Here is a 17,098-nt window from a genome sequence, read left to right on the forward strand (position 1 = left end):
CTCTTGCCTTTTACCACTCAACTTCCTCTTGTAAGTTCTTAAGTGAGAACCTTATCAATGATTATTTTTCAAGATAGCAAAGGAACAATCAAGTGACTTAGAATTTAAGGAACAAAGGCTAACAAAGAATATGATTAGAACAAGATGGATGATAGACACAACAAAGACAAAGAACAAAGAAATCACAAGATCAGATTACAAAAAGAGAATATATTGAGTCCTTTCAATTCTTGATAATCTAGTGTGGTGTCTTTTTGCCTCTAGTACGTTGTCCTTTAAACTAGCCTATGATTTTATGCATTCTAGGAAAATTCTAGTAGCTTGGAGCAACCTTCTTTGGCAACCCTCGATACCTCCTTCTAGATCATCGCTTTTATGGAGATTCATACATTGCAAAGTGGCAACGGATGACATATTAAAAGAGAAAAGTATGGTGATAATCTCTCTTTGTGATCATTGTGCTCTTTGTGAGGAAACGACAGAGCACTTATTTCTCTTATGCTTGCAACAATTGTGGATGTGGCTTTATAATATCTTCAAGTGCCATTGGGATTTCTCTTCTCCCAAAAGCCTTATTATCTCTGATCCACAATTCCTTAGTAAGCAAGTTAAAGATGTCATGCTCTCTGCCATCATAATAATGATTGTGGTGGTGCTTATGACAGTGGTGACAGTGACGGTCATGATAATTTGAGATATTTTAGGACGTGATAAATTAGACCTTTTTAGATATTTGATTTTCTATTTGGTAATTTTTTGATTAAATAAGGTTTTAATTTGCATTTAAAATATTTTTAATTTAGACCTTCCATTTTAATTTAATAGTTGAAATTGATAATTAGTTTTAATCATTAGATTTCAAGAAAATAATGTTAGAATGGAAGTAACTCTTTTAAAATTACTCTTCGAGTAACTCTGTTACCGTTACTCCTTGTCCTCATCATTTATTTTTCTTGAAATCTAATGGTTATAATGAGTAATTAATCTTAACCATTAGATTTCAAGAAAATAAATTATTAAAATAAGAAAAAAAAATTAAAAATTACTCTTGGATTAAGTGAATTCATCCTCTCTATATATAAACACCCTATTCTTACTAATCAGCATTTCCCTATATATAAACACCCTATTCTTTTCTTACCTAAGTATCTTGAAAGTAAAAGAAGAGGATAAGGCACAAGAGTTAGGAAACAGAAGAGAAGACAAAATAGAGCTAGGTAAAAAAAAAAAATAGATAGCAATTATTTATATAACAAATTCATATATTTATACAACAAACATTTTCTATAAGATTATTATTTTTTTCTTATCATATCAGGTTGTCAACCATCTCATCTCATACTCTGTCTTCGCTTCTTATATCTCTTTTCGTTGCAAAATTTAAATGGATGAATAACTTCGTAAATAGCTTGACAAACAATTTCGAGTTCCACATACCAACCCAAGAATATCAGAAACATACCTCGATACAGATATTAGATTACAGAAGATTTCTAAATGACACTTCAAAAAAATTTCTTGAAATCAATAAAAAGAAGGTTAAAATTGACTTTATGCATGACAACATTCACGAGCACAACCAAAAATAATGTTCCGAGAGGAAGATTAAGGCCTTTGCCAACTTCAAGCCCAATCACCTGAAGTATTCCCTTGTTTATTATCTGCAAAATATAGCACAAGCACACAATTAATAACCAAACTCAGCATCAATAATTATGCTCAATGGAAGAGTGGTAAGAAAATAAAATAAAATAAAATAAGAAGAAACTCTTCTCTCATAAATTCAATTTCATTAATGTCCTTAACAACCAACACATATCAATGACATCAATTTTCAAAATAAACACTTTCCACCTCAATTCCATCTCAATTTCTCATTATACCAACACAGTTTTATCAATTCAAAAGCTTAAAAGCATTATTGTATACGTGAAACTAAAATGCAGATATAAAATACTCACAAACTCTACAATAAAAACTCCAATGATTCCAATCATGCAAGCTCTAGAGTTCCATATTTCTGCAGTCTTAGTCAACCCAAGAAACGGAGGCTAAAATTGAGGCTGCACCTTTGGAATTTCCACCTGAAGAAACAAACATGCCCAATTGCTTCATAATCAACAAATTAAAAAATAAATAACATAAGTGGTATGGCATAATTAAGAAGCAAAAGATGGAAGTGCATATACCAACAGTGGGCTTGGCTGCTTGAACAACGAAGGAAACTCGCTTCTTGGGTCGATTCAAAGAACGATTTTGAAGCAAAAAAAATGAAAGGTTTCGGGAGTTGATTGATGGGGTGCTTCCAAGTGTGAGTGATGATAGCAATAGCGTGGTTGAAGAAGTTGCCATTGCTATGGTTCACACCAAGACCATTCCTTGTCCCTGCGCCTTATCTATTTCTTTTTCAATTTTCTTATTTCCACTTGTTTTTGTGTGGTTGAGATTGGAACAAGGTGGACTTGACAAAGTACCTACGTGTAACCATAAGTGTGGTTGGGTAATGCACTAATGGGTATCTATATACCTAGATTTATCAGTAAGTTGAGTTTGGAATTTGGATCCCCTGCATAGATAGAGTTTGCACTAGAGATATTTATTATTGGAGCTGCATGCAATGGTTATAAGAAATTCGAATATTTTCTATGGTTAATCAATTTTACGTCTCATAATGACATTATAGTTCTGGCAGCTCCAGGAGAAAATCCAAATCCATCGGTAACTTTACAATTAGAAGAGTTTCTATTTCATTGTAGCAATACTCTTTTTGAAATTTGAGTTATATTCGACTCTTTAATTTATTTATTTTATTTGCTGGCTTAAGATTATATAACAGTTTACTTGGTCAACCATTGTCATTGCATATTCAATGACAAAAACCAGGACACGTTTTTTAGGAATGTTATAAATATATATTTTTAATAAAAAAACTAGATAAATTAAGTCTCATAGCAGGTTACCAAGACTATGGCAGACTAATTTTAACACATTTGAATTAGTTATTTTGACTCTTATTTTTTAAAAAACATCTAATTAATATCCATTATTTCTCTCTATCTTTCTTCCTAACATACTATATCACCTGTAATATTTTGACTTTTTTCTCTTTTATATCTTTTTCACTAAGTATTCAATAGTATACTGGTTTCAAGAATAATTTGTTATTAGTCAATATCTATTAAAACACGTGAACATTGAGATAGTCACATGACTTAATTGCCTTACTTATTCTTACATAGGACTCAACAAATAATATACAGTGAAGAGCTGGGCTTCTAAGGAGGAGCTGAACCTTTCTTCTTCTACTGGCCGGGTTTGTGGTGTTTCTCCATTTGATCTTAAACACGAAAAGTTCCTATACCATTTTTTATGTGTTGGAGTGTATAGTAAACTTTCTGGTCTAGCCATGCTTTTGTTTGAATTTATTTCTGGACTAAATTACTATTTTAGTTCATGAAAGTGTTACACACAGTTACACTATTTCCCTGAAACTAAGAAAAAATTAAATAAGTTCTTAGAATTTTCAGTTATTCCATCGAAGTTTTTAAATTTATCATTTACTATCATTTTGATTCTTAAGCATATGTTAATATTACCAATTAAGTCATGTATTTTTTTTTTTAATTTTGGACTAATATATTTGCCAAATAGCACTTTTAAGAACTTATTTGGAATTTCATAGGTTTCAAGGACTATATAACCACGCTATACACTTTCAAAAGCGGTGATTTACTATTATTTCTTCCTTACGGGTATTCTCTTTGGCAAGTGTTCATTTGCTTCAATTAATACAGAAGTTGTTTGACTTGCATGTGTAATACGTGACTGTCCAAACAAGTAGTACTAGTATATACTACAATTAGGGTGCTCTTGATTATTAATATAATCATAACCGTAACTAATAATAAATAACTAGATTATAAATGATTATAATAATTATAATCATAACTAATAATAGCATTGTATAACTAGTTATAATTTGTTACAAATGATTATTGTTTATAAAAACCTTTTATATAACCGTTTATAAATATAACTAGTTATATAACAAGTCATATAGAAAACTAGTTATATAATCGATTATGAATAAACAAAAAATAAGTTATTTTTTAAAATTAATTATAGTTTTATAATTATAATTATTTTTTAAATAAAAATAAGTTATTTAAAATAATCATTTTTATAAATTTATTATAATTTTTATAACTACTTTTATATAATCGGTTATTATATAACTAGTTATATTTAGTTATGATTATTTAAAAAAAAAAACTGATTTTTTTAGCAGCTCTAACTACCACAAAATGTTAGCCCATTTGGACCCTTGTAAATCACCGTCAAAATTACTATTGGCACTACCAAGTCTTAGAAAAGATAATTTCCCCAACCCTTTCTCTCATTCCTCCATCAATTCTCTCTTCTTTTCTCACTTCTCCCTTCATTTTCACGACACCCCAACCCTTTCCCTTCCCAATTCATCTTTTCATCTTTCTCGTCGGACCAATCTGAGCTAAAAGGTAAGTTTTTTTAAATTCTTTTACCTAATAGAATCAAGATTCTATTGTGTCTTTGGCACAATAAAAATTTTATTTCATTTTTTTTAAATTTTATTCTCAAAATCTACAACGGAATCATAATTTTAATTGTCTAGATTTTAGCACACAACAGAATCATAATTCCATTGTGTGTCAAAACTCAAACAACGGAGTCATGATTCTGTTGTGGGTCGCAACCCTGACAATAACGTAATCATGATTTCAATTTGTAAAATGTAAGCGAAAAAGTAAACAATGAAAACATGATTTTATTTTATAATTATACGGGTCAACAATGAAATCATGTTTTTGTTGCATATATGGGGGTGGAAAAAAAACAACGGAAACACGATTTTGTTTTGTAAATTTCCAAATGTGCAATGAAACTGTTGCATAAATGAGGATGAAAAAGACAACATATAACGAAAACACGATTTTGTTGCACACGTGCATAACAAAAATTGTTTTTCCTTTGTGTTGTTTTTTCACCCTCATTTATTTAACAAAAACACGTTTTTGTTGTGTTTCCATCCAAGGGAAAATTTGGTAATATAACTAAAAGGTACCCTCATGGGTAGTGTCAATAGTAAAAATAGTAGTGTCAATAGCAATACCCTTTCAATGTTATGTGGTACTCCATTAAAAATTTCCAAGGGAACAATGGAAACTACTATTGGTCACTACCTTCTTTGTTGTTGGTCCCTACAAGTCTAAGAAAGTGTGCAACCCCCTCTACCATGGTGCAGCCGCCACCATGTCACCACAAAGCCACATTTGTAACTCTGTCCACACCACGCACCACCGTCATTGAAATAACAACGAAAATATGATTTTGTCGAAATAATACAACAAAATCATATTTCTTTTATTTTTCAATCCCTTTAACACAACGGAATCGTATTTTCATGAAAATGATATTTTTGAAGAAAAAAATAGGTGTCAACCCATTGGTAGGGGCCATTAACAATGGCTATGAAGCCAATAGTAACTCCCAACAATAAATCATGTTTCTAAGTGAGTTTCATGTGGGCCTAACTAAGCACATGGAGCTAAGAAGAGTCCAGCGAGTGGACCGAAAAAAGATAGCTGAATAAACAAGTCACTTTTTGTTTAGGCCGAAATTACTGCATTAGTCGCAACCCAGCCTTTTTTTATTTATAAAAATTGACAACCCAACCTTAGATGTATTTGAGTTCATTCAAAAATTACATAGCCATACATCATACATGTATCAGATTATATTATATTAACATAAATAAATTATTAATGCTGGAAAAACCTTTGAGCAAATGAGAATTAATTCAACATTGGACAGTGAAAATAGATTGTGAACCAGACAAATTTTACAGGGATTGAACTTTTGTCACTACTTGGTAGAGGAGTTTACTTAACCTTCACTCGTCCAAGCTTGTAAAGATATTCCATAAGAAAAAAAAATATGTAATAATTGAATGGACTTAATCTTCCAATCTGTCAAATTTTAAAAGACATGAGAAAAAAAAAAGTTTTGTTACTATGTAATCATGCATGTCCTTCAAAATTAGAGAATGCGTCGAGAGAGCAGTTAACCTATTCTTCTGTACGAGTTTATATGTTCCTAATTTCATTTAATGGGATTTTTAGTGCTCTAAGTATGCGGCATTCTTTTCACACTGATCTTTTGTCACATTACTGAATGATCCAAGTTTTATTTCACCTGCTCAAGAGACAAAAACTCGAACAATAGATCTATGACCATTAAATAAGCAAAATAGAGTAAGAAAACAAGACACCAAACTCTGTTTGTGTTCTTTAATATTTTCGATAATCTATTTCATTTTAGAATATAATACATAAACAAATAACAAATAGACCAATTAAGAATAAGATGAAACCAAACACAATGAAACTGCTCATGCATGCATGCACATTTCATGTGTCTTCTAAAAATCAACGACCCCCAGAGAGAAGTGATTCAACAATTGAAGAAGTATGAGATATTGGCCTATTCATAGATGAAGGATAAGACATTGGACAGTCCTGAAAATCTTCATGCAAACCAAAAGTTAAGCCATTTGAAGATAAGCTAAGCATACACAAATCAGGCAGAGGCACATCTTTCTCCAAGTATTGCACAACCTGGCGCATGCTTGGCCTAGCCAAAGGCTCAGAATGTGAGCACAACAAGGCGAGTTTCAACACCAATTCCACCTCATCTGGCCTATAATTTGCGCCCAAGTTTGGATCCATTGACTCAAGAATCTCACCCTTTTTCCAACAATTATACACCCAATCGACCAGAATTTCGCTCCCGGATTCCCCTCCTTTCTCTATTGGCCTCCTTCCACACACAACCTCTAGCATAAATGCACCAAAAGCAAACACATCAGAGCTTGTAGTTGCCTTACCCGTTCTAGTGTGCTCAGGTGCAAGATAACCAAGAGTTCCAACCACATGAGTAGTGTGAGGATCAGTTCCATGTTCATACAACCTTGAAAGACCAAAGTCCCCTAATCTACCATTCAATTCAGCATCAAGTAGCACATTGCTAGCCTTAATGTCTCTGTGGACCACAACTTGCTCCCATTCCTCATGTAGATAAAACAGACCTGAAGCAACCCCTTTTGTGATTTTAAACCTCTGGCTCCAATTTAAGGTCACTCTTGGTTTGTTGTAGAGATACTTGTCAAGGCTTCCATTTGGCATGTAGTCATAGACCAATAGCAACTCTCCTTTGCGCCTGCAGTACCCCAGAAGGGGAACCAAATTCCGGTGCCTGAGACAGCCAATGCTAACGATTTCTGCCACAAATTCCCTCATCCCTTGCCTTGATTCACGGGACACCTTCTTCACTGCCACCTCAATTTTGGAAATTGGCATCACCCCTTTGTAGACTCTACCAAATCCACCACTCCCCAACAGCTCCTTCTCCCTGAACCCCTTTGTTGCCAGGCTAAGATCTTTGTACTTGAACCTATGAGGACCATAGTCTTGCTCCCAATCTTCAAGCAGCTCCGTGAACTTCTTCCTCTTGATGACATGAACCACTGCTAGAGCCACCATGAGAATCAAACTGAGTAATATCAGAGGCAACCCTACAATAAGAACCTTTGACTCTTCTTTACCACCTAGTCTAGGTAGCATAGGGAGTTCAGAGATTGCAAGCTGTTGAGCCTTGCCATTCACCTTAAAGCTCCAACCCAAAACATAATGAGAACTTAGAATTGACCCAGTTGAGGATGAGAATCCAACATACATGCTACTGTTCAGAATTGGAGAAAGGTCTTTGCTCAATGATAATAAAGGGCCTTCCGGTTTACCGACATTGATTGGAGCTAAAGTAACATCAATCTGCTTCTTTAGGCCATCATATTCCACCCACACCTGCATTGGGTAGCCACTGATGAGACTCAAATTCTTAAACCCCTCATCACTGTAATACCCTGCAGCAGCTGATTTAACCGACTTCAATTCATTAACATCAACTCCAACATGGTTGTCATTGATATCACCAAACTCGGTGTTCAGAATTGTATCAAGCTCCACCCCAAAAATATGGTTGCTATTGTTGCCGTTGTTGGTGTCATCAAAGAGGCCAAGGTACTGGCTTGGAAGAGAATGTGGAACCCCTTTTGTTGGAGAAACCACGAACACAATCCCATGACCACTCAAATTGGGAAACTCAGACCTTATGGCAAACACAAAAGTGGTGGAGAAAGAAAACACACTTCCACTTGTGGTGTTCTTGAAGACTATTGGACTTGGGAAGAAAGCATGACCCTTTTGTTGCTTGGTGTGATTGGTGAGCTTAAGCATGCCATTGGTGGTGAACTCAGCACTTCCATCAAGGTACAAATAAGAAGATTGGAATCCATTATAGGTGAAACTGGTGTCATCACTGGCTACTACTATTGTTGCCAGCAAAAACACCACTGTTACAACCTTGAGAGACATGGTTTCCTTTTCTCTGTTTTTCAATATGCTTCTTCTTCTCACCAACAAAGTTTATTGCTTGTTTCCTATGTTGTTTTTTTCGAGCGTCCAAAAACGTGTACAACACATTTGAAAATTTCAATTGTGATCCACTAGGAAAGATCCTGGCACTTTCACTGTAGAGAAAACGAACCTCCTCATGGTTGCGTCTCTAGGTGTTAAACGAGGAAGTGACCATTCAAAGATTTGTGACTGCAAAAGATAAAGACTACCAACAATTTTATCTATGCCAAAAATCGGATACATCACTTTCACTTTGTCCATTCACACTTTTCTTTTTCAAAATTGTATGTCACTGTTTAATTTGCGAACTAAGTTATCATTTGATACAGGTGCATAGTGATTAACGGATGTCATAAAAAAAAACGTCACAGACAAAACTATTATTTTATTAGTGAATTATTCTCTTTCTATTGTCATAATAATCAATATTATGGTAACACTATAGTAGTAGCTAGGGGGGAAATTAACGCGAAATTGAGAAATTGTGTTTAGGGAAGGTTCCTAATATTGCAACTACGGTCAAATATTACGTGACAAAGAGGGTGAGTAGGGACCCCTTTCTTTACGGGTGATATATTGTACGTTTTTATATTTTTTGCCAGAAAAGAAAAAAAGGGACAAAAGAGAGGGGGAGGAAAGATAAAGAGAAAAATAAGAAACAAGAATAAAGCCTGTTTAATTCTTGCTTCACTCACAGGTATCTTGTGAGACGAATAAAGTTGGTTCTCACTTTCATGGCGCTGGGTGAATTCAAAAAGTTTATGACTACATACATGTTTTCAAGGATAAGGAAAAGATGATGAGTCAATTTATATACACAGTAAAAAGATTTAAATAATTTAACATTAACTACACTGTAAAAGAATTTAAAGTTGATGCATTATAACCTAATATAGCTATATTTGACAGTTTAGTTTGTTTTTACTAATTAAACAACTTATTTGAATGTTGGATAAATAAATTTTTTAATAATTTTTAATATTTTTTAAATGCTAACTTCTAATTTGTTTTAATATCTTATCAATTATCAATTATATACACTATAAAAACAAGCATTTAAAAAACAACACTGTTTTACTGAAAATAATGTATAGAAAAACACTTTATCTCTTTAATTTCTAAGTTTACTTCATTTTCCGCCCTAATTTATTAAATTAATCATTTCATTCCTCAATTTCACACTTTTTTTGCAACTTTATCTATATTTGTGATTTGACCAAAAAAACTAGTGGAACAAAATATAGAATGTTTTAAAAGAGTAAATTATCAAAGTTTTAACTCCACCAACGTGTCCCCTCGATCTTTTTTGCACTCCTTTTTTTATTTCCTTGTTTTTGATTCTTTTTCATTTTATTTTGGTTGTTGGCATTAGCTTTCCGTGGAAATCGAATCGAGGAGCTCCACTTTATCATTCCACCTGATCACAGCAATTGAGATTCTTTTGTTAGCTTTGGATTGTATTGGATCTATCTGCTCTGCTTTCTTTTTCATTCAAAATTTGCATCTTTTTTTCTTCTTTTTTTTTTTTGCTTCCTGCTTTTCCCTCTCTCGGTGGCTTAAATTAAAGTGTCCATTATAATCTATTAAAGTTGAAGATTGATCTATCTGGTTACTCTATAAGTAAAATTGCTTATAATTACGTTATATGTAGAATTGCTAATTCTTGGTTTATTGTCTTCCCAATACCTAAGTGATTAATGCATTTTTCTCCTAATTAATTCGTTTATATTTCTTTCCTTTAGTCGTTTAGTGAATCTAAATCTCATAATTTACTAAAACTTTCATGCATTGCTGTAAAAAAGAAGAATAAAAAAAAACATTTCTTGCGTTCTTTTCACAAAAGTCATCTCTCCTATTATACGAAAATAAAAGTGAGCAATTTTCCTTTATTAAGAGAGGATATATATATATATATATATATATATATATATATGAAAATAAAAGTGAGCAATTTTCCTTTATTAAGAGAGGATATATATTACAAACACATCTTTTATAAATGACATTGAGTATATAACAAAGTTATTTTTCCAGAAATATCACTAAGATGATAACACAAATGTATAAGTACATTCCCAACTAAATCTTTAAAATTAAGGATATTACTCTAAATAGAGAATTTAAAAATACTTTATTTTTAGATCTTGAGAACAACAAATAAGTGATAATTTACAAAACTCGGGTCAAGATACAGGAATGATAATATTCACATTACTGTTGCAAACTTGCAATTTGTTCTATTATAAACGTGTTATAACTAGATAGATCATTTAGGAATAGTTTAAAAGTAATTTTTCAATGCACATTACCAATAATTCTAAAAATTATCTATAACAAATATCTATTTAAATATTATTTAGTACAAACCAAATAATAAATAAAAAATTCCAAATAAACAAAATGAGATAATAAATAAGGAATAAAAAATATCAATATATTATTAGTCTAAGAATAACTATGTTCGAATCTCTTAAATAAAATTTAAGTTCAAACTTTCTAAAAGAAAATAAATATAATTGAAAAGAAAAATTTATATATATATATATATATATCAAAGATAACATTAATCCATTCCAAACATGAAGTATCTTTCCTAATTTTCCTTAGGACTTTTGCTTTCACATTATTAATAATATGGAATTGACATAATAGGTTGTTAAACTTGGAAACACAAACTCCAATATATTCATCAATGTAAGATCTTTAACCATAACAATAACTTAGAGCAAGATACTATCTTTTATAAACATTTAAATTTTCACCTAATTTATGTTGTTGATATATTTCAGGAAATTTAATATTTTTAAAATGAATCTTGTTTGAATATATAAAATTATAAATGCAAGAAATTGCAAATAATTCTTTAAGAACATTTTTATTTTACGTTGCTTGATTGGGTCAAGTAGCCCAAGAGAGAGACGCAGTGTACAAGCCAAATTTTACCTGCTATAGAAGGTGATCATGTAAATTATACCTGTTACAAAAGGTTCTTCCAAAGGGCCAAAACACAACCCCTCTCACTAAACTACGCCATCGTGTGGCACAGCTTCCACATCCAACCTACGACGGCGGAATTTCGCGTACAACAGTGCGCACAAGTTCCAGGTCCTTCCTGCAAGCAAGCCTCCTATCGTATACATGGCCCACTCTTTTCTATTCTTGATGTTTTCCCCTACTCTCTATTCTGAATATGAACCATTGGCCATCAAGGGTTTTTCTGAAATCTTTTTGCGCTAAATTGGAAAAGCATGAGAAATATCACACTAAATTGCTTCAACTATTTTGTGCACTCTCCACAGTAATACTTTTCTTTATAAAAATTCTTATGCTCTTCATCAAGCTAAGAAAGAGGTAATGGGTGGGGTTGTATTTTTCTCTATGATGTTCTTCCATGAGGGCGTGGAGATCGATGGACCTCATAAGTCCTTTCATTTCATTATTTTGATTCTATGAATGCATGTTTATATTCTTGATACTGTTTTTATGTTGTTACGATGTTGTTATATTCATGTTAGTGGATTGAAATAGTTATTAGATGCTACTGTTATGCTGGAAAAAAAATCATATAACATGAAAAGTGTTGTTAGATGTTGTTGTTCTTTGATATATCTCTCTTTTAACAAAAAAAAAAAAAAAAAAAAACTTCTTGCGGGTGCATTTTACGAAAAAAGTTGTGAAAGTTTTTAAATCTCGTTTCAACTCTCTTTTTGTGACTTTTAACCTTTACAGGTTATTTTCATACTCTTTTATTATGCAACAATTTTTTTTTCTTACAAACAAAATTAATTATCTTAAAATCACTTTTCAACAAACTTATCTAAACAAAAATTAATTCTTATTATAGTTGATTATAACAATGATCTTATTGAAATAATTCAATTTTTGCAATCATCCCCGACACACGCTAACTAAGAATTATAAAATTCCTAACCAAACGACCTTAAGATTATACAAAATAGGCGTAATTGAACTTTTTGGCCCCCTATTTTTTAATGTTTCATAAATTTTGCCACCAAACCATGCAATTTGCATGTTGTGTCACCAAATTTTTGGAATTTTACATATTTCATCACTCAACTTTTTTTTGCACATTTTACTCCTCAACGTTCAAAAAATTGTGCAGTTTGCCACACCATCTTCAAATTTTTGCACATTTTGTCCCCTATATTATAATTAAGCATTTTTGTTTTCAAAATCAAGTGACAAAATTTGAAAAAAAAAATAGTTGGGTAAAAAAATGCATGAAAATTTGAAAGTTTTGAGACAAAATATGCAAATTTTATCGTTCAGAAGCAAAATACGGGAAAAGTGAAAAATGGTTGAAAAAAGTGTAATTAAGCCTTTGATTCAGTGGAAAAATTCGCAAGTAAGAAATTGGAGCTTTTGATTCAATTGTCGTTTGGAGTCTTCTAAAGTTAAATCAAACACACATTAGGAAATTAACAACTCATGTATCATGCTTAATTGAGTAAACTAGATCCTTGCTAATTTTATTGGCAGATACTTAGTTAACAAATTTATACATGTATGTATATTGACCTTACAAACTGAGTGGTGAGTCAAGTTTTTGCAACCATGCAAAGGTGTGAGCACATACTCTATGACACCTTCCTATTCTCCACCAACACAAGCGACAGTGCGAGGTTCACCTCCGGTGTGTACAACACGTCGTGGTTGCAGTGCATAAGGATGTAGTTGTCGCTAATTGCGAACAAGAACCGACAACAAAGGCATGGCTGTTGACAATGGCGATGGTCGACATAGGGAGAGACATGAGCACCATGTGGGGAGGACAGAGGGAGGGAGGTGCTTTAGGGTTTGAGAGTGGGGTGAGGTGCCTGGTGAGTGAGTAAAAGAGATAAAAGAGGGTATGTATTTTTATTCCTTCAAGTTGTTTCATGTTTCTCTAGGGTGCAGGAAGAAAAATTAGGTACAGGAAGCAATGGCCCAATCATAGAAGACAAAACAACAATGAGACAAATGCCCAATCATCTTAGAATGGCAAGTGGGTTGTATTGTAAGTTTCAAAGCAATTTGTCTTACCGAAGCATGTGGAATCTCCTTTTCCTTAACCATTCACATTAAGCTACCTTTTCTTTCACATTTTTTTTATTGGCGTGCTTTCATTCCTAAAGGTATTCTCTTTCAATAGTGGCCATCACTGCTGGGATCTCTTTCATTCAAGGCTATCATGATTGGAAAGTGATTTTTTTTTTCATAGCAGCATGTACTTTAGTGACAAGTTGGTGCACATTGATAATTACTCAATTTTTCTAGGTTTCAAAAGAATGTAAACCAAGGGGAAAAGTGCTTCTCAATAAGCCAATCAAAGTCATCTCTATCCACTTTGGTTTGACATTTTTTAAACTTGAATTATATGCAAATATTGCGGTATAGTTGACATGAATGGGAAAAATAACAAGTTTTTTATTTTATTTTTTATGCAAGTCCTTTTCTTTTGAGTGTTTGTGTAGAAGTAGAAGGGACAATTTTTACGAAAAAGTGAGTGTTTGGTTACCAGTTAAAATGACCAATTAAGTGGACATTGAACGTCACTACTTCTTCATTTTATTTTTTAAAAAGTGTAACTTAAAACTACGTTAATATTTATCCATTCATAAGGTACACAAAATACAGAAGTAAATGATAAGAAATGTCATGAAGGAGGAGATAACCACTCAACAAAATAAGGTGCCAACGAGGGAAACCATAACAATTGTTACTTACTGATTTTCCCATTTCATTTCATCATATCCAAAATCTTCTATAATCGAGACGTACATCATAGCATATAAAAACAAACGAAATTTGTCACAGTGAGAAAAGATAATAGCATATAAAAACAAACGAGATTTGTCAAAGTTAGAAAAGATAAGGAAGTATATCCCAGCTCATTATAATGCAGAATCAGATCATTTCCCCTCTATCATGGAGAAAGGAATGAGGTGAATATTTAGCAAAGGAAAGAAAGCTAGTACCCAGGTCTCTATTTCCAAAACACATGAAGTTGATTTTTATAAAAAAAAAACTTAAAATAACATTGTATCATATATTTTTTATTAACTTGTTGTAAATTAACATTTTACTGTTTTTTAACCAATTTTTTAATTTTTTTACTATTGTTTCTCTAAATTTTTTTTATAATTCATTTGAGCCAAATAGTTCATCAATTCACCAATTCATCAATCTAACCAAGTGATTCACAGTATGTTTTGATTTCACGTTTTAAATGTAATTTTTTATATTTTAGATCTAATTTTTAGAAGCTAATAATTATAACTTTTACGTCATAACTGTAATTCATCCATTTCAACAAGTTTCCAAACGCTCTATCAATCCAATTTCTAACGCACTACTCATCATCGTCAATACAACTGCTGATGAACCATATTAATCAATGTCTCTATTACTTATTTTTTAATCAATGCCTCTATGTAAAACCATATTGTAAGACATTGGAATTGACCGAAAAGAAAGGAGCCATAAAAGTAGTGAATATATAAAAAGTGGATCCATTATGTGATTTTATACTTTTTTTTTTATGTCAACAATCTCTATGCCTCCATCTAAAATTGGATAATGGATACTCTCCTTTCTTCTTGCTTCTCTAGCTAAAAAGACAAATGAGAAAAAAAATGCAAAATATATTTAATGAGAGTGAACAGATGATGGAGAGAGAGAGGGATTAGCGAGAGATAGAAATAATGTAAAGAAGTTAGATAAGGAAGTACCCGGAAAGCTTTTAATCCTTATCAAGTTCTTCCCTACTTTTCAATTCTTCATGCATGTGGTCAAATTTCTTATTTTATGGAAATTATATTTACTTGTTTAAAATAAAATAAATAAAAATAAATTATGATTAATTTAAAAATATGAACTTTATCTTCCCCTCTAAATTCATTATCTAAAAGTAGTTGTTAAAGTTATTTTTCTTTCACTTTGCTGTATCAGAATTCCCTTTCTCTCCACGACCTCATTATGCATGGATTGTATTGTTGTGGGGTTTTGTTAGATGGTTAATTTAACCCGTGTTCCGAAATTTATTATAAAGGGAAAGATCCTATCAATTTTATTAAAGAAACGTAGGAAGGTATAACTACTAACTTCTAATTAAATGTAAAAAATCATGTCATCCACATGAAATCAAACACGTTATCATCATACTTTATATTCAGCAAAACAACATCTCTAACCATGATACCAAGCAAACTTATTTAAAAATTTATCTCTTTGTATATATTTTACAACTTAAACAACTCTTAATTTGCTTCTGCTCTTAATTCTTAAATGCAAGTTATCTAGGATCTTTTTATATATCTCATCTATTTAGCGCATGTTTGTATTCACAGTGGACTTACAGCAACAAGAAATCCAATGCTACTTCACCGCAGAAGGATCAAAGATCGTGCTTCTGGAAACTTAGGTTGGGATTGCCCTAATAACAATCCAAACAATCATTTAATCTAATGGTCTTCCTTCTCTCGTATCAGTACTGACATATATAATTACTACGGTTGTTGAACTATTTGTCTGAATTTTAAATAAACATGGCTTGATTCTTTTTGGCAATTGTAGCTTAACTTTTTAGGCCGGTTAAAATGCTCCAAACTAAGCGAGACAGGCTTTGCAATGTGTAGCTTGCTTTTAAAAAGGTGAAAGAAGCAAGATCCGTTACAGACTTACAGTTGCTTTTACATATTTGGTTTATCATGCTCAACGGTCCCATAACGTGAAAGCGAGAACTAATTACTTTAGTCAAGAACCAAGATGTGAAAAATTATAAATAATATACACTCATATATGCATCCATATATGTTTCTAAACACAGTGATAAATGTCCACTTCTTTTTGAGGCAGATTTAGATTATAAGAAGAGAGATAGAAAGGGAAAAAAATAGACAGAAAAAAGTGATAGATGTGATAAAAAAAACAAAATAAGGTGAAAATCAAATAAAAAAGAAAGTAGATGTATGTTTATTAATTGCTATTTATTTTTAGAAAGGGAAAAAATGGACAAAAAATTATAGATGTGATAAAAAAGAAAAAGAAAATAAGGTGAAAGTAAAAAAAAAAAAGTAGTTGTATATTTATAAATTTTGTTTGTACATAAGTTAATTAACTTTTTTATTAAAAACATATTATATAGAAAACATTTTGGTTGGAGTGCAAAGTACAGATAAAAAATTTTGAGTTTTTTTAAAAAAATTAGAAGGCAAATTTAGAAATTTTATTTCTGTTTTTCTTTCTTTTTCTTCTTCTATTTTCTCTTCAACAGAAAAATTATAATTCATGTTTTCTCTTGTCTTTATTTTCTTTTCTCTCGTGTAATCACATGATAAAAAAAAAATTCTCTTTCTCTGCATGCCAATCATTTTATTACACTTCTCTTTTACTTTCTATTTTTTATTGCATACTTTCTATATTCTGTATTGAGTAGCTACCTTTACACAATGATCACGTAGCTGCCATTCGCAATACAAGATCATATGTAATCCGTGCAAGGCAGGCAATCTAGAAATTCAAAAGTTGGTACCATATAGATATATATGTATGTCGATAACTTAATATTCCTGCAAAATATTTGCGTT

At 31.8% G+C, this 17,098-nt stretch overlaps 1 protein-coding gene and 1 long non-coding RNA gene across 2 annotated transcripts; both read right to left on the reverse strand.

Moving 5' to 3' along the window:
* Window positions 1–1,420: 1,420 nt before the first annotated feature.
* LOC100783280 (light-harvesting complex-like protein OHP1, chloroplastic) lies at window positions 1,421–2,352 on the reverse strand. The gene is made up of 3 exons (XR_001386073.3): window positions 2,194–2,352; window positions 1,962–2,084; window positions 1,421–1,661 (listed from the first exon to the last, which is right to left on the reverse strand). It is a non-coding gene; the product is annotated as a light-harvesting complex-like protein OHP1, chloroplastic (long non-coding RNA).
* A 3,898-nt stretch (window positions 2,353–6,250) lies between these two features.
* LOC100783815 (L-type lectin-domain containing receptor kinase IV.1) lies at window positions 6,251–8,921 on the reverse strand. Its single transcript, XM_003552141.5, has one exon. It carries the CDS (start codon window positions 8,466–8,468, stop codon window positions 6,465–6,467), a length of 2,004 nt encoding a protein of 667 aa, XP_003552189.1. The 5' UTR covers window positions 8,469–8,921; the 3' UTR covers window positions 6,251–6,464.
* Window positions 8,922–17,098: the final 8,177 nt, after the last annotated feature.

Source organism: Glycine max, chromosome 18 (genome assembly GCF_000004515.6).
Source record: "Glycine max cultivar Williams 82 chromosome 18, Glycine_max_v4.0, whole genome shotgun sequence".
NCBI lineage: Eukaryota > Viridiplantae > Streptophyta > Magnoliopsida > Fabales > Fabaceae > Glycine > Glycine max.

Bases quoted from the DNA above. Each gene is read 5' to 3' on its own strand.
- LOC100783815 (XM_003552141.5), bottom strand. From the start codon at position 8,468: ATGTCTCTCAAGGTTGTAACAGTGGTGTTTTTGCTGGCAACAATAGTA.